At 35.2% G+C, this 26,781-nt stretch overlaps 1 protein-coding gene across 3 annotated transcripts in view; it reads left to right on the plus strand.

Annotated features, from left to right (window-relative positions):
• Positions 1–291: 291 nt before the first annotated feature.
• The window catches only part of LOC134855424 (latent-transforming growth factor beta-binding protein 2-like), a 56,501-nt gene continuing 30,011 nt past the window's right edge, over positions 292–26,781 (plus strand). For 2 of the 3 annotated variants that reach the window (XM_063871947.1, XM_063871949.1), the window contains exons 1-6: positions 841–1,171; positions 1,730–1,845; positions 2,323–2,453; positions 15,188–15,349; positions 17,700–17,834; positions 18,410–18,586. In XM_063871947.1, the coding sequence (XP_063728017.1) occupies positions 1,022–1,171; positions 1,730–1,845; positions 2,323–2,453; positions 15,188–15,349; positions 17,700–17,834; positions 18,410–18,586 (871 nt within the window). In that variant the 5' untranslated portion in view covers positions 841–1,021. Of the gene's footprint in view, positions 452–840; positions 1,172–1,729; positions 1,846–2,322; positions 2,454–15,187; positions 15,350–17,699; positions 17,835–18,409; positions 18,587–26,781 lie in introns of those variants that run through there. The other variant, XM_063871948.1, reaches the window with a different exon arrangement.

Consider the following 26,781-nt stretch of genomic DNA (forward strand, 5'->3'; position numbering starts at 1 on the left):
TGGAAACGAATTTGCCGCGGAAACCGCAACTTTGCTACTTCTATTTGATCTTTTTTGCTGTTTAGATTATCTCTAACAAAAAGCTAAAAAAAAAACTATCTCTCAAACTTGCTCCAAAAATAAACAAATTTGCGGAATCCGGAATAGTTAGTGGAGCGCACAGACAAGTCTATATTAATTACATTTCAAAATACTATTCAGCGGAATCCCTTAACAATTGCGGAATCCACTGACATCATTATCTAACACATTAATTTTTTGCTGAAACCATTCAAATTTGCGGACTAACTACGTTACATGTGTTGCGTTATAGCTATTGATGCGCGGAATCCACGGTTTTTTTGCGAGTGGAATCCACTTACATTTTGAAACACGTTTAAAGACGTGTTTCCAGATTACAGTATTCTCGAGACATTAAACAGTGCGGATACCCAGTGCAAATTTTGGCCTTGTAAGTTAATATTTCTCAAAAAATTATTGATACTTGAATTTGTGTTTTTTCTCAACAGTTTTTCATTAATTCTCTTTTTGAATTTTTTTAATGTGATTAGTTAAATGCATTAAATTTTAAGCCAAAAAAAACAAAAGCGAACCTATTTGCTTCAGTTTTCACCAACTGTCATAAATTTTTAACTAATAAATCTTGATGGCGACTGTTTCACTCATTTTCCCTCTTTTGGTTGAAATTTTGTTCTTATTTCCTTACAAATACCCCCAAAAAATACAAAAGCATTTTATTAATGAAAAAATGCTTGTGCAGGTGGATTTTTGAAGAGTTTTGAAGCAATTTTGCGGACCTTTCTAAATTTTTGGATGATTCTTAAGTATTTTAACCACCTGGAAACTTAACAATAGAGACGCCAAATTTTTTCTGAACATGAAAATGGCAATGGTTTTCTTTCGTTTTATACAATTATTCTTTTATAATAAAAACGAATTTAAAAAATTGGACTATCATTCTGAAGCAAAACCTTCCTTCGCAAAATAATTTTAAAATTTGGGCAATCATCTTTCGACGAAAATGAAAATATTCTTCGTTTATCATATTTTTTTCTTTATTTACTTGAATTCTTTTGTTTTTGGAGATTACACTTGTCCCAGTAATACTGGCATGAGAATTGTCAATTGTGACTTCGTACTTCCAAAGAATCCAGTTTCGTCTATAGCACAGGTGGGCCTTATATTTTGTAATAATAATTTAGAATCAACATTAAACTGTTAAATATAATATCTTCCGCCCTTTCATGTGTAGCACGCTCAGCGTGTTATCGAATTTTCGGAAATCGGTCGAACCCAAGAAGTCGGCTTCTCATGAGTTTAGACCAGGGGCGATTATTCGCCAAAGAGAATTAACTAAATGACGAAGTTTTGATGTTCTATAAAATAAATTTCAGAATTTTGACACATTTTCGAAATGAGATTCCCGATTAATCAAAAAATTAAGTTTTGACATTTCACAACAAAATTATTGAACTTATTTCACTAGTTTGTGCTGAAAATCATCAAGATTGCTTAAGTTATACAGACTGAAAAAAATTATTGGTCGAAGCAGACAGTTTGCGTCGAGGCGGACCGAGCAGAATCTTTTTTTTTGCAATTTTGGCCGAGCCGGTCGAAACATAAATCTCGAAAATGTCAACCCGGGTTATACTCACGTATAACCAACCACTAACCAAACTTCTTTCATTTTTTAACGAATTCTTTTATTATGACTTCTACCCTCTATTAGGTTCCTCGTGTGGGTGTGAGTTTGGAACAGTGTGTGGATAACATGGAAGCATTCAAGTGGGAGCTCGGAATGTTCTGTCCCTCCAGTCACTTCTGCGGACTCGGAATCGACCTCAGGTATTAAAACTACTCTGTTTAAACATGTGATTATTAGTAATTTTTTTTTCGATCTATTTACTACCAAACAATTGTTTAAACAGATTAAGAAAACAAAAACATGTGATGGCTAAAAAACTTTTTCAGTGTTTAGACCATTAAACTTTTGAAGTAATCAGACATCCAAGTTTGGAACACAAAGACTTTATTGTTAATTAATTTTTTGAAGCTGCTGCTGAAAATCTTTTTTTGAGCTGTTGAGTGTTAGCTTTAAAAATTATCTCTTGGTTTGAACTAAAATGGGACGGATTTTTTAAAATTATTTCCCCGTGGGAGATTCGTTACTAACTACAAAATTTACATATGCTTAACGATTTTAAAGAGTTGTTTCTTTATAAAGGTGGCAATTTTAGTTTTTGCAACCAACGCTTCCCAAAGTGGGTATTTTTTTACCACCGCGACCAAATGGTGTTTTCCTAACTTCTTATTAATTTCCAGCGTCCGGTATGACATGCGACTGGCGCAGGAGTTCGAGCCCCTCTGGGAGACGTGTTTCATGCTCACTGATGAAGAGCAGTTCAGTTGTCAGGCTGTTCGCAGCCTGCTCTACGAGTCTACACTTCTCAGAGGTAAAATTGTGTCTAGTATTTTTTACTTATTTGACCCAAATTTCATTGTCTAGTAAGGATCTCCCACCTTTTGGAAAAGGGGGGATTTGGTACTAGCTACAAAACTTACTTATACTCAACCATTGATTTATTTCTTTTGGAACCTGATCTAAACTATATTTTATGATTGGATAAATTAGATATTTTACCACTGTAAAGTATTTAATATTAACCAATCATGATCCATCTAACTAACAACCCACTTATTCTTAAGTGCTGAAATTACTTGTAATTTCAGCACCAGAGAGATTTGAATTTAACTAAGAAATTAGTTGTCTCTCCAAGAGAACTTCAGCAGCCGCAACAAACCAGTATACCCTAGATCTATTGAGCCTAGCAGAGACTAGTTAAACACCCTGAGACTAGAAAGTATAAGAGTAAGATTAGGATCGGTATTAGACTAAGAAGTTGCACGAATCTATCCGGCCGAAAATAAGATAGCGTGACGAGCAGACGGTGTACCCTATCCGAAATTACTCTATGAGTTAACCACATCGGTCTTAACTCATCTGGTGCGACCATAAGTCTCGAATAAGACCTTAATAGCTTAGCTTTAACCAAAAATAGACTAGAATTTAGACAAAACATTTTTAAATTGTTATACGATGATAATTTAATCGAAATGTCTCTACGACTCAATAGATCAGAGCCGATATTCCGAACGATAACAGAACTACCCGGAATCGTAAGAAGACCTCGAACAAGAGACGACATACGACAAAGTAGAAACTTACCATATAGTTATACGATTGTACGGCAAAAGCCAACACAAACTTTTATATTTAGAATCTTATTAGCAATGAATTTAGATTTTCATTTGCAAACATAAAATTTTGAAGTCAATCTTCATAATCATTTCAGGCGCTAAACAAAATTATTAATATACAATAACGATTGATAAAAAGATCTCAGATCGTTTTCTTAAATTCTGCAGTCTTATATAAAACACGTTTGAAAAATATTTATTGAAAATCAAAACAAAAATTAGTAGCATGACAATAAATTGTTAGTAATCATAAAATCATCTGTTGTCCCAGCTTCATCAACTAAACATAACAGCAATCATAAGCTCACTAATACCATTAAAAAATTAAATCTTTTTCTTAAACCATTTTAAACTTAAATTCATTTAATTTTAAAATCAGATCATCAAGGCTTATCCTTGGATCTTAATTAATTTCCTATTTCACTAAATTCAGTAACCTGATCATCAAGGCCTATCCTTGGATCAAAAAGAACAATTTTGTTCTCCCCCACCCACTTAGCAAATGTCTAACGACCTCAAACGTCGATTCACTATCCAACCCTTCCAAAAAACCCAAGACTAATAGAAATTTTTCAACAAAACTAACCATTCAAATTAGGATAAACAGTGAAGAACTTCGGTTATTCATCCTTCACTTGAACCCTCCTCTTACCAGACCCAGGATAAATCTTAGACTTAGTAAGTTTAAAATAGTATCTAACGAACTACTCGCGTTCTAATTATACCTGAACCTTGTGGATCGATTTACTATTCTCCAACCCTTGAACACAATCACTACCCCTAAGTAAGATTAAGTAAGTTAACACCTTAGCTTATACTAGCCACGAGAAAGTAAAAAATCATTCTTTGGAATCGATATACTTTTCTCTCCAACCCTGAACAAATAGACCCAGGATAAGCTAACCAAAAAATCGTAAGGACTAACAGTTTAAGAAAGTAGACATCATCTAACAACTTTTTGCATCCTTCATCCTAAACCTTATGTCATTCAAAAATCTAGGAAATAAACAAACAACCGTTTTACACAACTGTGAAATAGATAACAAAAAATACGATCTTGTAATCACACCACATACACAAAACATTAAAGGACACTCTGGATCAGAGAAAACATATTCAAATTTCATACAAAATTTTTATTTCCCAAATGCACCAATTTGGATAAAAGTACTATGCAATGATTGTAGAGTATGTCAGCTAAATAAGCGTTATCCAAATCAAAAACAAATAGCACAAAAACAAGATTTTAAAGGACAAAGTTTATATTTCAACCATCGTATTTCATTCGATACAAAAGGACCAATTTCACCATCATCTGAAGGAAACTCCTACATTATGGTAATTGTTGACGCGTTTACACATTATGTAGCACTTAACCCAGTACCACATTGTAACGCTTATTACGCTTACACAACACTTTATGAACACTGGATAGCCAAGTTCGGATTACCCGAAATTTTACTTCCAGACAACGGTACAGAATTCCTAAATAATGAAATCATCACACTATGTCATTTATATAACATTGAGCACAAACCGCGTACATCTCATGCACCTTGGACAAACGGTTTAGTCGAAGGTATGAACCGTTCACTACAAGAATATCTTAGATGTATCATAAATGGAAATGATACAAGATACACCGAATGGTCAGCAGATGTAAAATTATTTCCCTTAGCATATAATTCACAAATCACGACAACTCTAGGAATGTCACCATATGAAATGGTTTTTAATCAAAAGCCACGTAAACTAATTATGTTTACAGCAAACTCTCATAAAAATGCACAAGGTCATTGTCAACCGAATAAAGACTCAATTTGTTATGACCTACCTTTACACACACATGATGAAGATCGTTTTCATCACCCACAAATCCTTAAATTAGCCTCCGGTACACACACCGAATGGATTTTAAATAGAGATAAAAAACACAACGAAATTTACCAAAAAGTAACAAAAAAATTGTTACAAAGACAAAACATTAACGAACAAATAAATTCACGCTTTACACCAGCCTCCGAATTAAAAATTGGAACATTTGTCTTAATACCAAATTTTAATACACAAAAAGGAATTTCTAAAAAATTACAACCCCTTCGTAAAGGACCATACCAAATAACTGCCAAACCCACTGACGTAACATAAATTCACCGATTCAGACCAAAAAGAAATTGTTCAACATAGAAACAATCTCTTACCTTATTACCCAAAAGAATACGCACTATGTGAATTAACTCAATTATATTCTTCCACAGGTTTAAAAGATATTCAAAATCACCTACATACGGAAAATGAAAGAAATGAACAAAATGACATTCACCTTGAAAAACAAAATAAAAAATCAACTACAACCAAAAACAATACAAAAAAGCTAGATCAAAATATACCTCAAAAAGAAAGAAAAAACAGAAGAATGACAGAAAAAATTATACCCCAAGAACAAGTCGAGAAATCAGAACAAAGAGAGTCATCATGACTTAGAAATCAACCACGCAAAAACTACAAAACATTCATTCCACAATCTAAAATATTAAAGAAAGTTGAATTTCAAAAACAGCTTTAATTTTAAAAAAAATAATCTTTGCACCTCTGAAACGTTTTGAACTTTCATTTTTCAAAATAAGATGCTGACAAACACGCAGCGATTCTAGTTCAAAATTAGCCAATAGGATTCATTCAATCCGTCACCTTCTACAACTCTAACACAAACCAATTAGACGAAAATATTAACCTCCAGGCATATCTATAACTATAACTTTACAACCTCCAGGTCAAAAATAAGCAAACCACTCAAACTTGACAAGTAAAATAAATACCACCATAATATCATAACCCTCCCTTATCTAATAACGCAAAGATCAACAATATTTCCCAACTCAGACCTCAAAAACCCCCCAAACAAAAATGTTAAATTAGCCTAAAGTAAAAGTACGACCATATTAATTTAGCCTAAAGTACAAAAATCTCAAAAATACCCCAGATCACCTGACAAATAAAAATAAAGTAAAAGAAGACCTCCCAAACACCATAAAATTCGCCCCCAACAATTTTTCACAAAACTCAACCCACTTGTCAAAAAGCCAATAAATAATTCGACCACACTTGAAAATTGCCCCAAACAACAAAAAATATTCGATCAAGAAGCCATTTCTTAAATGCTCTTCTCTCGATCAGTCAACATAATTTTCAACATTTTCATAAACTTTTTAACAATATTTAAACTTTTATTCATATTTCTTTTTGATACCTTTGAAGCTTTTGTAATAATCTTAATCATTTTTTGCAATATTTTTTTAATTTTCTATTCCATATTTGAAATATATCTCCAACTTTCCCAAGCCATTGACCATATTCACAGGTACGAAAACCCAAAAATTATTTAAATGATACGAACCATTTTTAGTAGAACAGATATTTTTTTACTATTTGTAATTTTTATAACATTTTTATCATCCCTCATATTGACAATATGCAAATGTATAAAGAAGGCAGTCATAACATTGGCCTTAGCAACAATCCTTTTAATTCTTTTTTCTAGAAGAATACTACAATAAACATAAATTTTTTCACTAAAAAGAAATCAATTAAAAAACCCTCAAAAATTGCTAACCAACAATCACACAGTCAGTCTTCACCGACAACATCCCAAGAAAACCCGACACCACCTACAACTACCCAAAACCCCCAAACATCTACACGAATTTCTTTCCAAGATAACCCATATACTTTTGAAGAACGACACGCTCGCTTATCTGAACCACTAGAACCAGTTCAGCGACAGGCACCTCTAAGTGAACCAACATATAACTTGTTTCCAACACTACCACAAGAATTAAGTAGAATACGAAATATTAGTCAAAACCAAAATACAGTTGAAATAATTAGACAAATTATACATCCACGACGAAATAGAAATTTTCAAACCCCCCGAGTTCATTTTGATATACCCCAATCCCCATCACCAAGTACTCCGGAAAACCCAATTAGCATATTACCGGAAACCCCTACACTTCTTTCACAACGTAGCACCTCATGTATACCCTCAGATTACTTAAGTTCAACACCAACATCTGAACAAATACGTGAAAATCCCTTTAACCCCCCAAACCAAACATCACGACTACCATATTGGACAACACAATCATTCACACAAGGTGAACCAAATTTAATAAATGATCCAATAGATATTTCTACCGATACAACAACATCATCATCACTACCAGAAACATTATCACTACCATCAACACCATCAATAAGCCAGATTTCACCGACGCCTTTTCCTTTCAATTTCCCAAATAACCTCGACGCTAGATATCGAGAACAATCATCAACAAGTATCCCTTTAAGATTAGACTGGAATACATTCACAGCACCCCCACCATTATTTGGACAACACCCAGAAAGGAACCGACTCCACAACTGGGCACTTAATAGATTACAATATAGACAAGATATTCACGAAGACATTCGTGACCATAACATCCAAACACTCCAACAAAATAGTCTACAATTAAAATTTGAAATCACGGTTAAACTAAACAACATTGCTCAACATCCTTACCCATTAAACCCACCAAATATAACAGCTCAATCGCTACCACCACCATTTATAACAACTGAAGTAATATATAAATACGACAGATATACCAAAAAGACAATTGGCTACATGACATTTTATAACCCGTACTCAGGATTATAATACACATGTATAAACTAAAAATATTGATTTTTCTCCAACTCCTTTTTGCTAATAATCTCCGATCACAACATAAATCCTTCTCCCCGCACAGGACCCCAAGACTTATTAGTAACACATTACGATTGTGAAGAAAATGAACAAAAAACACTACACAAATATGCAATAAATCAAGTATCACAATGCGAAACAGAACCACAAGCTATAGAAACTACAAATGTAATAGCGACACTCTATTCAAAAGCCCGAGAAACAACAGTCATAGGATATAAATTTACAGCAACATTTTTCGAAAAGAAAGTACATTGTTCACAAGTTTAAAACGGAAATAAAAACCGACTTGACCATGAATCATTCTACCAAAGTAATATAGAACGACTTCTACATCTCAATCCCGATGGTTGTAAAAACGAGCTACTCAGACTAAACATCACAAGAAATAAAAACACTGACAGAAAAATAGTATATTTTCAAGTCTTTGCCGATTCTGTACATCAAGCAGAACTTGAAAGATATCAAGGACACATTAAACTAGATGAAAAATACCCATACAACGGCGCACAGGGAAGATTAACTTATGACATACACGATAAGCACTGGATACAACACATTGGTATAAATAATCCATCAAACTGCAAAGCAGACACCAAAAATAAAGGATATCAAGAAATAATGTTTTTCGATTGGAAAATACAACTCGAAAAAACACAACTCACACGAGATTTATCTGACAACACAATGATCTATCAAGGAATTAGACTACCTTGTAAAAACGATCAAGGTTTTTGTGACCCTACAACACGAACACAAGCAACAATTGTTTGGTTTCCCGAAGATACATGTACAACATTTCAAGTAGCAAAAATACACGCTCGAATGATAAAATTTCACGAAAAATATTTTATACAATCAATTCCATATGAACAAGTAAATCCATCACGAAAACAAAGTACTGATTTTCGAAACATCCATAATATAGAAAATAAATTAACACGTTTTCAAATATATCAAGAAACAGAACTCGCATGCAAATACAGAAATCCACTTCACAAAACACAATATTCTGAAATATTAGTTGAATACGAAAAAGGTTTCGACATGACCACTGGAAAAATAAAAATTGACCCTTATGCCACAGGTCATCCTCTAAACGAAAGAACATCACATATACCAGTTAACTTTCAAAAAAGTAATGGTCAACCTGGTGGACATCTAAAGCCACATGACACTAGAAGCACACGTTTACAAGAACTATCACTAATGAATAATTCTTATTTTGGTACTATCCACTACGATATCCACTTAGATATGAAATTAGACTACACAATTAGCCGAATTTTTCAGGAAATGTCACTCTCTGAATTAGAAACACTTCACCAATTATGCGAATTAGAACGAACACAAATCCTACAATCACTTGCACTAGCAGTATTAAAAATACCCTACGTAGGATATTTACTATCAGGAAATAGATCAAATTTTTTAGATTACGAAGGAAACATTTTATGGTTTTATACTTGTACCAAAAAAGTATCACTATTATATGTTTTTGAAGATAAAAGATGCTATAAAAGAATCCCTATCTTTTATAAAAATAAAGTACATTTTGTAGACACACTTTCAAGACGAACATATTTCTGGGATACCGCAATCCCATGTGGATCAGAAAATAGCCACAATGTAGTACAATTGAACCCAGATGAAGATAAATATTATCTTCTTACCCCATACCCCACATTAATGCAATCACTCAAAAAATTTTCACCCGAAAGCATTAGAGCTATTGCTCGGAACCCAAATATCGATTTACAATCAATTGGAATATATTCAAAATCCGATATCCAACATCACATTAGAACACAACAATTCCAGGAATTATTAACACAAATGGACACTATACAAAGACAATCAATTGACCAAAACTTACGCAAACTTGCCGAAACAGCAGGATTTGCAGATATCTATACACAAGATTATAGCGGATATTTTAAAGACATTAAAGACTATATATATCTAAACGGTGAAAAATACAGACCACAAGATATTTCACCTATAAACATTTTTAGCTTTGTTACACTAAAAAAAGAAATTCTCGATTTTTTAGGATGGCCCTATTACATCTTAGAAAAATTAACTATCTTATACGCAATGTTTAACTTTATAGGATTTCTTTTTTCACTATTAAAAGGAATCTATAATACATGCGCTATACACACACAAGTAAATAGACAAGCAAGTGTAGCACGCATACTATTTGCAGGATTTTTTGGAATTTTTTCATCATCAATAAACAAAATTCTTCTAGACGCACAAATAAAAGAATATAACACAAAAAAAGCGACAAGACAGAACACGTACGACGAAGAACATAATAAGGTAGAAGTAACGCCTACAGCACCACAGTTGCCACCCCTACCACATAACCATTCATTATCCTTAGTCCCACGAAATTTCCGAAACTTAGCAATAACACATAATCCAAATTTTAGACCAAACATATCGCAAAGTCCCATACAACATATAATGACACATCATTCACAAGATGAAAATACATATGAACAAATTATCGAACAACCCCATACCACCGCTTTTCAGTCTCAAAATAATAAATTTTTTAGCCCACGATGAGCCGACAACTTGGATCCCTACACCGCTCAAATTCCCATCCAACCAACCTCAACACTCCAATTACAATAATTCCACTTTTTGCTTTCCCGCCACCCGATTTCCCAACTAGTAATATAACATCAAGCATGAATTCAGACACTAATTCAGATATTTCAGTTTTATACTCCATTTCACAACTCAATAACCCTAATATAGAAACCCCTGATGAATTTGCAGACGCCGAACCATCTCCATCCAATAATTTTCAAACCAACTCCTCAGTTTTTTCAAAACCCCCTTTTCAACCAATCCCACCAAATTACCCACTCCCGTCCATTTCTACCCCCTCTTATGCTTCACAAGTAACCCCAACCTACTCTTCATTTCATTCAGACCGATCATCCAATTCTCCTGATATTCCCCAAATCTCCCAAGAACTCGATAATTTTATCACCCTACAACAACAACTATTACACCCTAACACCCTCACTATAAATCAGATTTCTTCCACAATAGAATCCTCAAACCCACCTACCCCTACACCCTCTTCAGCTTATACTGCATCATTAGCACAATCACCCACATCCACCGAATCATCAAATAGCACTAATAGAGCTTATCGCACTTTTAAAAGAAAATTCTCAAACCATCCATTCCCAATCAAACCAGGAACAGCCCGTGAATATATTAATCATCCACATCACACCAACACGAAAGATTTCCTAGCAATCACCCTACCTTCATTTCCACAGTATACTTTAAACACCCCTCACGACACTAACGACACATGTAGTTTTGTAGATGAACATGTTTTAATGCCTACACTTCATTGGACAACATATTATCTTTTTACTAATCCCCTTTGCCTACCGTTATCTAATACTCATAACGATATAGAAAGGAATAAAGATATGCTATATCGACTCACCACACCACTAACACATAGACAATTTACTTATACAGGATATAAAAAATCACCAAAAACTTTCACTGCACCTCGAGCTAACGAATTTACACTAAAATATTACGACCATAATATCATCCGAACTAATCAAGACCAATTTTTAGATGACGACCGCTTCGCTAACCCACAACTAACAGAAAAATTTTTCATCAAAACACCATATGTATTCACACTCAATATATTTGATCGCAAATATGATCACATCATTTCTGAAGCACTAACTGACATGCAAGCTTACGAAAGTTTTAAAGAAGAATTTCAATTATTTTCACTAACCTTCCACTTCCTTGCACCACATGAACGCGATTTGCACTGCTCACACGACATTATGTTACGCACTAAACAAACCCACACATATACATATTATCGCTTCATACAAAATCATTTTGATCTACACACTCCATCAAGACAACCACACCACCGTTTTCAGTTTCTTAATTCGAAGTACACTTCGCCATTTTTTCTAAATTTCACATATTGCATCAAAGATACTAAGCTCCACGGCATCCTCCGCAATTATGACCCAATAACTCAAATGTATATATTTTGTCCCATCACGAAGACCTTTAATGCTGAAGAATCCAGACCCTTCCTTATCCCACATGAATTTATCCAACCTATAGAAATCCCTATATTAGAATTCATCCATAATACTAAATACAATCACAAAATATATAATCTAATTCAAAACACACCTTATGAGTTTGCAGTTGGCACCGAAGAACTAAAAACTATTAAAGCACTTCAATTGCTTTGACCACTGCTTCAAACTAAAAACATCATTCGCATACTAGCAAAATTACTAACAAATTCAGACATGATACACGACATCTTCCCCCACGGTTTTTTCCCCGACGACTAACAGGTAAGTATAATTTATACATATTCTTCACTACTAAATTTAAATTAATACTAACCATTCTTTACTCATGTCTCATTTAGATTTTTAGTCTTCATCCCACGATCATCTGCAAAAAACAGAAAAGAAAAATAAAAACTTGTTAAAATTCTTCTAAACTCAATTAATATTTTGCACTAGATAAATATAATAAAATTCATACGAATGTAGTAAATTAATTTTAAAATTGTTTCCCCAAAAACAGTAAATTTCATAATGATGAAAATTTGTAACTTAACTTTTCCCCAAAACTAGCAGTAAAATTAAAATTCTATGTAGTAAATTAATAAAATAAAAATGCAGTACTAACCTTTTGATATTTTCGTTCACTCGCACAGGAATTCTATCCAAACTCGTACAGCTCGCCCACGAAGAATTGTTTAAATAATGAATTTCAAGTTTCAAGTTTTCACACTCAACAACTCTAACACAAGATAACAAGTTTCAAACTTCCCTTTAACCCGGTTGGAAAGGACTTATATACTAAACCAAACTAACCAACGCAGCTTACTAAACACCAAAAATCATAAAATAACAGCATGACTAAGAAAAGAAAACCAACGGTACCCAAACCGGATTAACCCAGTTGATTCTTTTGAAGACTATTATAAAGTCTAACAAAGAAATAATAAAACACGAAAAAGTCGAAAGACAAACCCATAAGAAAAACAATTTGATTATTGAAAAAAGGACACAACCAACGGAACATAAGAAAGACCACCATAAACCCAACATAAAACGTTATCACATAATAGGACCTCTCACAGAAACCGCACGAAATCATACTCCCACTCCTGGCCTAACCCACCAGAGAGGACGTCCTGAGCATGCTCTATAGCCGGCCTAACCCACCGCGCTACATCCACGCTTTTTGACCACACTTCTATTTTTAATAAGAGGTACTCAAGGGTGAGTAACTCTTCAAAATAACCGAACTAAAACAAAAAGCTTTTGTGAAAACAACTAACCAAAATCATAATAAAAACACTGAACTAATAAAAATTTTATAAAATGTAAATCATACTTTGCAGCATATAGATCAGCATACAACAACAAAGACGAACATCCAAAGACAAAATGACCCCACTGCACTCGAAAAAGAATGGCCAACCACAACCAATATGCCGTCCACAATCACAACTCAAAGGATTTAGAGTACGACTTGACTTCGCAGAAAAGGACTTCATTGAATTAGACCAATGACCACCTCGATGTTGAAGTATACGTACAGATCCGACTTACAAGGTATCCCCTCCACGCACAATCTCCACGCCATTCCCAGACGAGGTCGAACACAAAGCAAGTTCTCTACATAATACAGAAAAACCCGTCATAGCAAACCATTTTGAAATCAGATTGATTTCGTTGGGAAACACAGTCGTTGTCACAAGAAGACACAACGATTGATGTCCCTATCTCCAGCATCCTGGAACTTCTCTAACAAGAGAAACCGGACAAGAATACGATGTTTGTCAAATACCAACGTTCATCATCCATCCTTTGAATTGCAGAAAGATAATTCTAAAAAACTCTGTAAAACCCGGATGGGTGGAACCTGATCTAAACTATATTTTATGATTGGATAAATTAGATATTTTACCACTGTAAAGTATTTAATATTAACCAATCATGATCCATCTAACTAACAACCCACTTATTTGTAAGTGCTGAAATTACTTGTAATTTCAGCACCAGAGAGATTTGAATTTAACTTAGAAATTAGTTGTCTCTCCAAGAGAACTTCAGCAGCCGCAACAAACCAGTATACCCTAGATCTATTGAGCCTAGCAGAGACTAGTTAAACACCCTGAGACTAGAAAGTATAAGAGTAAGATTAGGATCGGTATTAGACTAAGAAGTTGCACGAATCTATCCGGTCGAAAATAAGATAGCGTGACGAGCAGACGGTGTACTCTATCCGAAATTACTCTATGAGTTAACCACATCGGTCTTAACTCACTTTGTAGGGGTGGGGCAGTTCATTACTAGGTAACATAGGGGGAAATAGTTAAAGAGATCATCTGATCAAATATGGAAACTTGAAAAAATACTCGCAGATGATTAGTCGAAATAAATTCAATCGCCAAAGTTAAGTTGGAGTCTCGCGTTGATAATATTTTGGGCCGTGAAAATATAAAAAAACTTTTTTGAAATGCAGAACCCTCAAAAATTGCTCTCATGCTCTGCTTTCGTCGGTTTCTGGGCAACTTTCGAGCAAGATTTGGGCGCGATCATTCTTTAATTTAACCCCTCTCATAAATTATTTAAGAACCGAAGTCATCACTCGGATAGGAAACTATTCTGTTCACCTCAAAACATACGGCAATGTTTCTCTTTCTGAATTTTGCATTCAACTTCAGTTCTATTCAACTTCAGTTGAGACATCATAGTTCTTTGAAGGGTCGCCCGATTTTACAACACCAATGAACCCAGTCAATTCAGGGTATAGTCTAAAACGTACCTTTCTAGTTTTTCCAGTTGCGCTCAAGCAAAAAGTTGCTAATGTTGGCATTGAGTCGATGCGTTATGTAGTGATGGTGCCCAGCAATCTTATGATTGCGCGTTCGAATCGCTTGTGCGCTGCAATTTAAAAGATAAGCTCTTTCAAGAAAGTCAGAGTTTAATGCGTTTTAGTTAAGAGAGCTTTTGTCTACCTAAATGTGTTTAACCTCCGGGTTAGGCTTCAAGCTGGTTGCCTGAAATTACTTTGCCGCGTAAAGCGTATCTACAAAATGATAGGCAAACAACTATGTTGCACTAGTGGCGGAGAAGACTTGTTTGAGCCATGGGTTGGATTTCTGTGCGGAACACCACTTGAATGGTTGTGAGGACGTGGAGGGAGGCAGCGTGTGTAAAGGGTGTCTGGAAGGCGCAGAGGTGGCCAGTGATCTAGTAAAAGATCCAATGGAGATGAACTGCAAAGGTAGACTAAATAAAACATAGGTTTTTAAACGTCAATGTACAGTGCTGAATTAAATTCAGCGGATACAACGAACAACAATCGAAATTTCAAGAACATTTTTCTCAAATTGGATTAAGATTAGACAAAAAATGAAGACACCAAAAGTTGTCTTCATTTATGGCTTCATTTATGGCACATTATTATTGCACAATTTTTCAACCGAAATTTTTAACCAAAATTTTTCTTCAAAATTGGGTGATTCTGGTTTTACTAATAATTAAAGAATTACGCTTAAACCATCCAAACAGTTGATGGGAAAAATATATCAAAAAAACTCTTACACCGTTCAGTAAAGTTCTAGAAATGTAAGACTAATATCCAAAAATCTGTATAAGGATAATCGCATCTAAACTCCACAACTTAGTATTTGATAACTTTCAGTTGGCAATTTGATTATCCTCTCAAACTTAAAAAAAATTTCTAACACTCAACTGTTTTTCATTTGTTCACCGGAACAGAATCAAGTTGATCATAAAAATTTTATACAATTTATCAAAATGGAACATAAATTTCTAAATGCATCCTTAAAAACAAAACTGGACATACTGCAGAAGCAAACGTTTCTTAGTGCGACTAATCGCAAGAAAATGCAAGCTCAACAAACAGATCGAGGAGATGAAACTGGAAGTTTTTCGACTTATGAACTGCATATATGCAAAAAGAGACAAGACTGCTCGTATCAGTGAGGCCCTGAATTCTCCGACAGCCTTTTAAGGTCTATAGAGCAGTAAGGACATGAAAATCTAAAGGTCAAAAAAATAACTTGAAAAGTTAAATGTAGAAAAAATAAAACACACATTTTTTTCGAATTTAAGATTTTTGCGAAAATCATCCCTGCACACGCCAAATAGAGTTTTGATAGATTTTGCTCCTAGTAACAAATCAATTGTGTCAAATAAGTTTCCTTCAACCAATTTGGAACTATTTCTAAGACGAATTAGGTTTCCGCTTACGCGTTAATAGCGCGAAATATATCGCGCGTTAATTGTCCCCTGAAATGGGCTAAAATTGCAATCTTTAAATTCCCATAACTATACAAAAAACGATCACAGATAAAATATCTTGGCTCTTTTTCCTTTCCCCCCCCACCTGCAAGTTTTTTTATTTGAAATTACTGTTCACTTTGTCCGATTGTCATGAAAATTGGCATGTAGAATGATTAGGCCATGACAAACATATTTGGTCTCCATATTCAACCTTGTAAGACCGCTTGTTAGACCATAAAATTCATGTTTGAGTGAGGTGGGGGGGGGAAGGAAAAAGAGCCAATATCTTTTCAAATTCAAGCTCAGGACAACATTATTTTTAATGGCTAGTTAAAAAATTAAATTTTGTCTGAGGAAAAAAAACCCACCCGAGCTCAAAAATTCCGTTACTGTCGTTACGAAAGTCTGAACATAAAAAGCAAAAGTCCAATGAAAAGCCTACAGACAAACTTTTAAACGATTTCAAGAAAATCAAATAAAGAAATAAGCGCTACTGAGTGATACACGGATCAGAATATTAAACGTAAGATATGTAATGACTAAACTTCAGGAAAATAGTGAATTTCATTCACAATTTTTTTTTTAGTGAAAATTTGAAGACGTCTTCTTTTTGATATTGAGAATGTTCTCAATTTTCATCTATCTATCATCATATTTCTGTAACTGTTTTGAAATAAAGAGCGTAACCAAAACTATTTTTTTGAACATAAAGATTTTGCTTTTAAAACCGTAATCAATATTGTTTTTCTTGCAAAACTGTTCTTCAGTAATGACTTTTCTTTCAAAACTATTAATCATTAATTATTTCTTTTTCAAATGTTAATTTAAGACAAAAATGAATTAATGTGATTGACTCGCTATTAATTGTACTAAATTGATATCAGTTTTGTACAAAATAATTCAACTTCCATCAACAAATTGTTCAAGTTTGCTTCTAAATTCAATCTTCTTAATAATATACATATATATATATATATATATATATATATATATATATATATATATATATATATATATATGTATATTATTAAGAAGATTGAATTTAGAAGCAAACTTGAACAATATTAATTTCGAGGACTTTTTGGAAAATTTTGACCAAAAAATCGCGTTTTTTCGACGCGCGCTTCCCCCTCAAATTTATGATATATATTGGCGCCCAAGACGCCCTTAGAAAAGTTTTAGGATAGGTTGGCCAAAAATGGAGTTCTTAAAAAGTACCAAAGGGGGGACCTTTTGGGTCGGCAGGGGGTCGAATTCCTGAGGGAAGAAGGCGTCCGCCAACCGCCCTCCCCTTAATCCGCCCCTGAATTCATTCTTTTTTGCAGATATTGACGAATGTGCGGCTGAAATATGCGGAGAGCCTGATCGCGTGGTTTTATGCGAGAACAAATTTCTCACTTATTACTGCCAATGTCAGGAAGGGTTCCAATTCAACAGTCTGTACGGATCTAAATGCGAGGGTTAGTAAGATTTCACATCACCAGTTGGCATCAGAAAAAAATGTGTCAGCTATTTGCTATGAAGAAGGGTTCATTAGTTGAAGTTGTGTTAGTAACTGTTTGCCACAAACCGAATAACATGTAACAAAGTTAACTAAAATTACCTTTGGCTAAAATATAATTAAATTATTTGCAATTTAGCTGAAAAACTTTAACCTATTTTTTTGCTGAATTATTTTATGCTAGTTTTTGTTTTAATTTAATTTTTTGAAATCGATAAATGGTAAGAGATTTAAAATTAAAATTTAGAAGTCCCGAAAAAAATCAGTTTCATATTTAGGAGTCGACAAACGTTATGAAGTCGTAAACTTTTCAGAAAAAAGTCGTAATTTTTATTCACATTTTGGGTTAGTTTTATGCAAAAAAGTGCCAAAACGATAAATTGTTCTTGAGTTCCAAGAGCTTCAAGGCCATTCATTTTTTCTTCGAAAATCGATATTCGAAGTTTTTTCGAAAAACACCAGTGTTTTCTCTGATTATTTACGTTCAGTACTCTTTTCCAACTGTCTGTTGTTGGCTATGAACTTTTTTTTCAGACATCGACGAATGCGAAGGGAACTCAGATATCTGCGGCACTTACAATGTGCCAGCTGCTGGAAATGAGCCAGCCGCATCAGTCAGTAGGGGTCAATGTGTGAACACAGAGGGGTCTTTTGTGTGTGATTGTGCAGAGGGATTCCAGTTCCAATCTGATTCACATCCTAAATGCCAAGGTCAGCGTGTATTCTTTTTACCCGTCATAATTATAAATAATTATAATATTTTTGCTGATGATAACAGTTTTTAACCGAGATTCAAAATATTTCAACTTCAATGATATTAAGGAAAACCGATAGCTATGCAAGTAGTACAGAATGTAGCGATCAGACTAAGCTTTGTAAAAAAAGGTTTTATAGTTCGGAAAACATCAAAACAAAAACCTTGTTTTTTCGTTATTTTTTGTTCAATTTTTCCTAAAGTTTTTCAGAAAGTTAGAAGTGATTTATTCATGACACGAATTATCAATCAAATAATTATCATGAAAAAGCTGTAGATTTATTCCAAAATTGGTTAAGTTTAAATAACTTGTTCGAAAAAATAAAACGAATAGAAACTTGTTCTGAAGTCTACACAGGAACGAATGACAGATCTATCAATGTTTTGAAGAAACTCAATACCAGTTTTACCTTGAGAAATTTGAGTGATCCAATTAGTTTCAAAAGGCTGCGTGCCTGATTAGTTTTTGTTCCACCAACTTTACTCAAAATTCAATCAACAACTGACTGATTGGCCATTAGAACACTCCGCGGAAATAATAACAGTTTGCTCTTCTTTTTTAGTTGTTTTTGTAGCTGACACCCGTAGGGACGGTTTTTTTTGTGTTGCTGGTTACGAACAGGCAAGAGTTTGGATTTTTGTGTCAGATCAAGTTTATTTTGAAATATTTTTTGTGAAGAATAGTTGAGTATTGTGGATATTCTGAAAGAATATTTTGCTGATGGGTTGTGTAGGGAAGTAGAACACATAGGATTGTGTGGTCAATGCTGCCGGACGAAAAATTTCAACTAGATATATTGAAGTTTTTAACTCGAAACTGCATGCCTTTCTGCTATGTAACTTGATTTTGAAAAATACGTCTAATTTATTCTTCCTATCTTCCAATTTTTTTCACATTTTCCCCGGCACATTTCCTGACAATATAATCATTACTACCTCTGACAGAAAAAAAAACAAAATCTATCATTCTTTGATTTTTTGGTGAACATTTTTTGCTGATGAAATGACTCAGAATTTAATTTGTTTTAAAATCATCTCTAATACTAGTTGTTTTTGCTACTTGATTCAAAACTATATCAACTAATTGCAGCTCAGCTTCTCTGGCCTCTGTGTTTTTGTAAAACTAATTGTGCTTGATATTAATCAATTGTAAAACTTAATGCCGATCAGCGCTAGCTATTTTGTAGAAATTTCTGTGGATACACCATCAAAAACGAAAAGCCTTATTTCTCTGCTGTTGAGATGAAAACAAACTTCACTCCCGGTATAAACATAATTACGGGAGTTTTTTTTCAAATTTCATTGAACAACAATTGATTAGGCTGGTAAAAATAAAGAATTCAACCAATTTTTGCTTCAAATCTATAGTAATAGAAGAATTCCTTGAAAAATTAGGTTTTACCGGAACCACTTGGTATCACCAAACACATGAACAGTCTATCGTTTGTCCAACTTTTTTTTCTTAAATTGGGATTGGGCAGCATGTTAGCTTTTACTCATATTGCACAAATTGTTTTGTCCTGCTCAAAATCAATCAGACACAACACATAAATTTAAAATGCAAAAAAAATAAGAAAAAACAATTGGCCAAAGTAGTCAATTTCGAAATAGTAACGTTATTACTACGCAATTTCTAAGGTTTTTTTCCAGGATTCGATTATCGAAATCAAAAATTGTCACTCTTCCAGAAGAGTCAACTGTATCAATTGCCGGCTTTTATGAAAGGATCAATCATTAGTCTGGTTTTTGTTATACGACGACTCAAAAAATAAGCCACGATTCATGAGAGCGCAATGACTTGAATGTTATTTGCAATCAGCGAGTTTTAAATTTTTTTTTGTAATTATCTGCAACTTTAGACAATCAAGTTGAGTCAGATCCCGGACATGGGTTATATTGGCTAAATGTTGTAGAATAATTCATTTTTTTCTACTTTTGCAAAAGAACTTGAGTTTTCAAGTTGACGGATAGCACTTTGTTTTAGCTGGGTGTATGGAAAATAATCTTACTTTACTCCAATTATTACTTAACTATATGCTTGGTCTTTTTTCCGTTCTGTGCACATATCCAAATGGTGTAGGGGCTGAAGGGTGAAGTTCAATATATAAATGGAGTGAAATTTACTTTATATTGATTTTTTCACCACGATGCTTCATCACATCGAGTTTTTCCGTTTCGGTTTTCGGTTTGAGTTTTTTTGTTCATGCCACCCCTCCGCAGCTCCCCTAGGTGTTTTGTGAGTTTTCTTAGATGGTTTTGCTGTTTTAGTGTGATTGTTTTTGTTTCTTTTTTTTTGTTGTCGGAGCAGTCAAGTCATATAGATCAACTACTAGTTGGTGGAGGCTCTTGTTGTTTAAAATGCAGATGGTGTTTCAGAGAGCTCCTTTAGTTCATACATGCTCAAGTTGATAAGTTGATAGTTTAGCCTTGGTCCATTGCACAGTAGATATAATTTGATAAAGAAAAACATGCCGCAACTTTTTTGAAACGACGTCACGCCCAGTCTCACATTGCGTTTTGCTCCAGGGCTGTACTTTTGGAGATCAACATAATCATAACAGCTCACGTCTTTTGAGGGATAAACAGTAACGTTCAAATTGTCAAGTTTTTTTTTCAATAAAAAGTATTTTCATCAATTTAGTCACCTTCAAGGTCAAGCGTTGTTTCTGACAGAACCAATGTGTGGTTTAAGTTTTTACCCACAGAAACGTCTCAAACTATTGGGTTAAAGATAATTTTTTAACATTAGCAGAATAGAGTGATTGGGTGAAATGTCCACATATTAACGACTCAGGATTTTGAAATTAAGTTTTTTCAAATTAACTTTGTTAGATCTGATTTTACTTGACTTTGCACCACTCCACAAGAGACGATTTTGGCGTGTACTTTTGCATAGGTTGAATAGACTAGGGTGATTTTTTTTAAATACTCAATTTTTTAAAATTCTTCTTTCTGAAAACAGAAAATCTCAAATCGCACGAAAATATCACAAAAATGAAATTTTATAAAATAAACTCCCACCCTCAATTGATCACTGAAGTAAGGATTGCAAGTGGCCCAGGGTTGTTCTTCTTGATTTTCATCAATTTTTGCACCCTCATCATCGTTGAACCAGTAAACTGAATGAATCATTTGAGTTTTCGTATGAAAATTTCAAAATTTCGGTAAAACTTCGGGTGTCAGTATCCTTGCAATTGTCATTATTAGGATTTCAACACTTCATCGTTTTTGGTCATTTTGCTTTAGTAAAGAAAAGGAAGAAAAATTCTGTGGTAAAATTAATTATAAACGTGAAGTATTTGTCATACCTCAATGTATGAACGTTTGATTACTGAATCCGAATGGATCGACAAACAGATCTGACCGTTCTTGCTCTGACCGTTCATTCGGTCTGTGTTCGAGATGAGATCTCTCAGGGTCGATTGACCGACTAAATGTATAATTATGGCATGCAACATCATTATCATATGTAACAACATAAATCATAAATGTCAATGTATATATATCTGAGTTTTGTCGGTCCATGCCGGATGACATTCCCCCTTGACACTTAAATTATAACTGATAATTGAGTTTTAAAGTCCACATGGGACCGTTTACTTTTAAGTTTTTGAGTTTTTCGTCCCCGTGGGACGCGCACATCATTCATTTTTCCTTTACTTCTTTTGTCATTTCGTCTTCCTGCTTCGTATGTCCTTCATCATCTGGCATTTCTGCTTCAGCATCCAGTTTCTGAGTTTTCCCCCATTTATAAGTAGAATATCGTTATTGTTCTCCGCCATCTCCTCATCCGTTAACGACGTTAAATCCACCACTTCCTCTTTCTTTTTGGTCTGTTTAGGGCTTATAGTTTCAATGAACTTTAGGCACGCTTGATACTCTGGGGTTTTATCCGAGAAACCCATTTCCTTGATTAAGGTTTTCAGGCTTGGATGATTAGACTTGTCCTGTTCGGGTGGCGAATCCATCTCGAATCGTCGACTTGCTTTGTTAGTGTTGCTCGGGTCGAGTATGATGTTGATTGGAATTGCATTCCCAAATGCATTTGATAACGCCGATTGGCGGTTCCGGGTGGATCTTCTTGAGGGTTCTGTTGCTGGTGGGGTTGTCTTTTGATTCTGCCGTTTCGGCGAAGGGGCCACATCTTCCGATGATGTGGTTGAACTATTGTCATCCTGACTTAATTCCACGTCTGCCATTGTTGTCTTCTCCTTCTCTGTTGGTGCCTCTGTTTCTAAAGTCATTCCTCTGTTCTGAGGTTGTCTTGAAGGTCGTCCTCCGGTGCGCTTTCCCGTTGCTTTCGCCTTTCGTTTTGCGGGACTGATAGTTTGTTGTTTCGACTTTTTCGTCTGTTTCACCGGGAGGCCCGTCGCCTCGTCTTCTTCAAACATTGCATGTTGGGTCGCGTTTGGGTTGTTGATGTCTAAAAAACGTAGACATGTTCCATTTCTCCGTGAGGATTTATAAGCCACATAATCGCTTAGCTGGGATGGTCTACAAGGTCCATAAATTCAGAGGTTTGGTACAAAAGCTGCTCCACTATTTCTTAATAATCTTGGTTGTTTGCCAAATGTTTGTACCCAAGCGGTGTGTGGAGTGTATGTCAAGATTTTTCCGTCCACTGTCTTATATTTTCGTTCAAATCTTTTTGGACATTTTATTTTCGTTGCTATCCTAATTGTTTTTCGTGCCACCTATTCTATTTTCTTCTCAGTGTGTGGATCTATTGTTGTTTGTATCCCTTTGTATCTTACATTAAGTTTATCTTTGGCTAGTTCTATAACTTTATGACGTGCACCTGTTGTTTGCTGTGTTGGAGATTTAGGAAGCTGTAGATTCTTTGGTAATTGCGTGTTCAGATTCCCTTTTTTCTGAATTGTCACCTCGTCTTCCGACCATCTTTGGAGGTCACGTATGATCTCTGCTGGTAGTGGCGGCTTTTCTAGGTTCTTTCGATCTAAACATGCATGTTTTGCGTTTTCCCAATTTAAGTTATTCGGTGTACTGTTTATTGCGATGTTTGATAGCGGAGTGTTGGGTTTACGGCCTAAGTGTGCTTAGAAAGGTGAATTTTTTGTGACGCCGTGTGGCGTGATCCGTAAAGTTTTTTTTATTTCAGCTACGTCGGAAGCAAGTTGATACGGTGTGTTTGTTTTATCAACTCGCATCACTGCTAGCCTGCGTTTGAGTGTTTGTATCATTCGTTCGACTACCCCTATTGCTCTGCAGTCGTCAATCGGTGCGAAAAGTAGTTTTATGTTATTCGAGTTACAAAAAAAATAGAATTTCTTTGCTCTGAATGTTTGGGCCTGATCGCATCTTAATCTTCTTGGCACGCCGTTCTTCGAATTATATCGTTTGCATGAATTTTATGGCGATATCGGCTGTTGTGTTGGAAGCAACCTTTGCCGTAGAAAATTTAGACCACTTATCAATAGCGACTAAAATGTAAGCATCCCTATTTAATTCATCCGGGAGGGGACCTGCGAAATCTAGCTGAACTTCCTCGTTGGGTTCTACCACTGGTTCCATAAGGAATGAGTGTTTTTTTCCTATAACGAGTTTTAAATTTTTACCTTGTTCTGTACAGTGTCTGCAGTTTTGCGCCATGTGTACAATGGTTCTATGAATGTGAGGGAACCAGACGTGTTGGCATAGATCCAACATGGCTGCCGATTCTGGATGGGTCAAATGGAGGCTGTCGAGCACTGTTTGCCGAAGTTAAGTCGGTGTCACGATTCGTTCATCGATCAGGAGACAGTCTTTGCGAACGTGAAGTCGATTCCTGATATTGTAACAATGAGGCCCACATAAGTTTTTGATGGCCTACCAATCCCGTTTCTTGACGAAATTGATGAGTGGTCGGAGGTTTCGATCTTTTTTCGTCGCCGCCGAAATGAACCGTACACCGAGCACCCGTTAGAGTTTCCTTCGAAACAATGGGGTGTCTACTTCGCTCTCTTATGTGTTCGTGGCTTTTTCTATTGTTGCTGTTAGTCCTTCCGTGATCATTTCATGGCTTGGCCTCGAGTGATGTATTCGTCGTCATCGTTGGGGGTATCTCGTTGTGTTTTTTGCTCCTCTTGTGTAGTCATTGTTGGGTTTACGCGGCTCACCCAAATCTCATTAACTGATTGCTGTTCTCCAGATAGCTTTGTTTGAGTAGACCTGGAGGTTACTTCTATCTCCGTTTCGCACGAATATATTTAGCGCTGGAAGATGCTCTTTCCTCTGTCTGACAGTACGTCGTGCACGAATCCGTTTGGGCGCTGAACCATGCTATTTCCTCTGTTTGGCAGGACGTCGTTTTTAACTGGTCTGTCGAGTTCTTTCTCTCCGTGTGGCTGTTTCGTTTTTCCTGATCGTCTGAGAAAATGATTTTGGGAAAGTTTGATTTTTGGCGTGTTTCTTCAATTTTCTTTTTCCTAAAGACTTCTCTTGCGTCTTGAACATTTGCGTTCCCCTCCGTAGTTGTCTGCTTTGGTGAGTTAGTGTTTACTTTCTTTCCTTTTGTAGGTGGCCTTTTGTGCCATCTTGGGTCAGACAGGCTCTCTTCTCTATCTGACGATCCTTGCCACTGCGTAGCTTACTTTGAGTTTTTCACCTCTGTATCGGCACTTTTCAGTTCTGTGGGTATAAAGCCTCCTTTAAATCCGAGAGTGTCTGATCGTTTGCTCATTTTAGAGTGAGTTATGCAATTTACCAATTTTTGGATTGTTTGTTTTGCTTTATACAATTTTGTTTGAGAGAGAACTGACTGTTCGTTGGCGATTTTTGAGTGAGACTGAATTGAAGTTCTAGTTTGCAATTGACCGTGAGTGGAATATTTGGAATGATCACATGTGCTATGAGTGTTTAAATGGCATTCAATACCTCTTTGTTTTCCGCGTGTTTTTTGATCAGCTCATACGGTGCTTTGTTCTGATTGGCCAAATTATTTAGAATGACGTTGTCAATCAGTTCGAGATCGTTATTGAAAGCATTAATTGATGCAACTACAAATTCCTCATCATACTCACTAGGGGGTATTGCCAACCCAGCCGGATTTTGGGACATGTAGTCAATAAGTCCCATTTTATTCCCCGCCAAGTGTTTGATATCAAAATGAAATGGAATTAATCTATCAATCGATCGTGTGAGTCGACTCTGACTTGTTTTTGATCTTTCGCTTGCGTTTAATGCACTGATTAAAGCTTGATGATCGGTAATGACTGTAGAAATTTTTCCATAAAGTTAGTGTTTGAAGTGTTTGATTGCCCAAACTACTCTCAATAATTCTAGTTCAATTACCGATTATTTTTCCTCGAGGGAATTTAAAAAACGTGATGCGTACGCTACGGCTATCCAACCTTCTGGTGAATTTTGTTCTAGTGCAGCTCCTAATCCGGTGTTTGATGCGTCGCAAACAATGCGAGTCCCTAGTTTTTGGTCAAAGTGTTTGTTCTGAGTAATTTCAGCTACTAATTTTAGTATGTTTTGAAAGCTGTGTTGTGTTCTGATGACCAGTCAAGTGATTTTTTCTTCACTGTGTTTTTTAGCAATGGACGAAGCGCTGCAGCTGTTTGTGCTAGATTTGGTATATATCTTGTGAGATGATGTATTGACCCCATAAAATTTTTTAATTGTTTAAATGTTTTTGGTGGTGACAGTTTTTCTTTTGCTTCGGTTTTCTTAATTAGTGGGGTTGTGCCTTCACTGTTAATTTTAAATCCTAGCCACTCAATCTCTTTGCAAGCGAACACACATGTCTCAAGTGAAATCGCTAGATTTTCTTCATTAAGTTGTCCAATTTCTGTCGATTTAACTCTTTGGTTCCCTTAGTGACTACCAGTATATCATCTAGATATGCATATGTATTCGTACAATTCGTCAATGTTAAGTCGACAGCTTTTTGAAATTCAGCTGGCATATCCATGAGGCCGTAAAATCCCGTTTGGAATTGATACGTTCCTGTTGCGTTGCTGACGACCAAACTGAAATTGCATTTTTCACGTGTTTTTCGATCCAGCGGGACTTTAGAGTATGCGTATCTCAAATCAAGTTTAGAGAATGGTGTTGGCTTTGTTTTTTCTGATTTGACTACCTGCGCAATGTTATCCAATAGTAGATTAATATTGGGCATCTGATGCTTGTTTTTATGGATAAATTTATT

The sequence above is a fragment of the Symsagittifera roscoffensis genome, chromosome 10 (genome assembly GCF_963678635.1).
Source record: "Symsagittifera roscoffensis chromosome 10, txSymRosc1.1, whole genome shotgun sequence".
Lineage (NCBI taxonomy): Eukaryota > Metazoa > Xenacoelomorpha > Acoela > Convolutidae > Symsagittifera > Symsagittifera roscoffensis.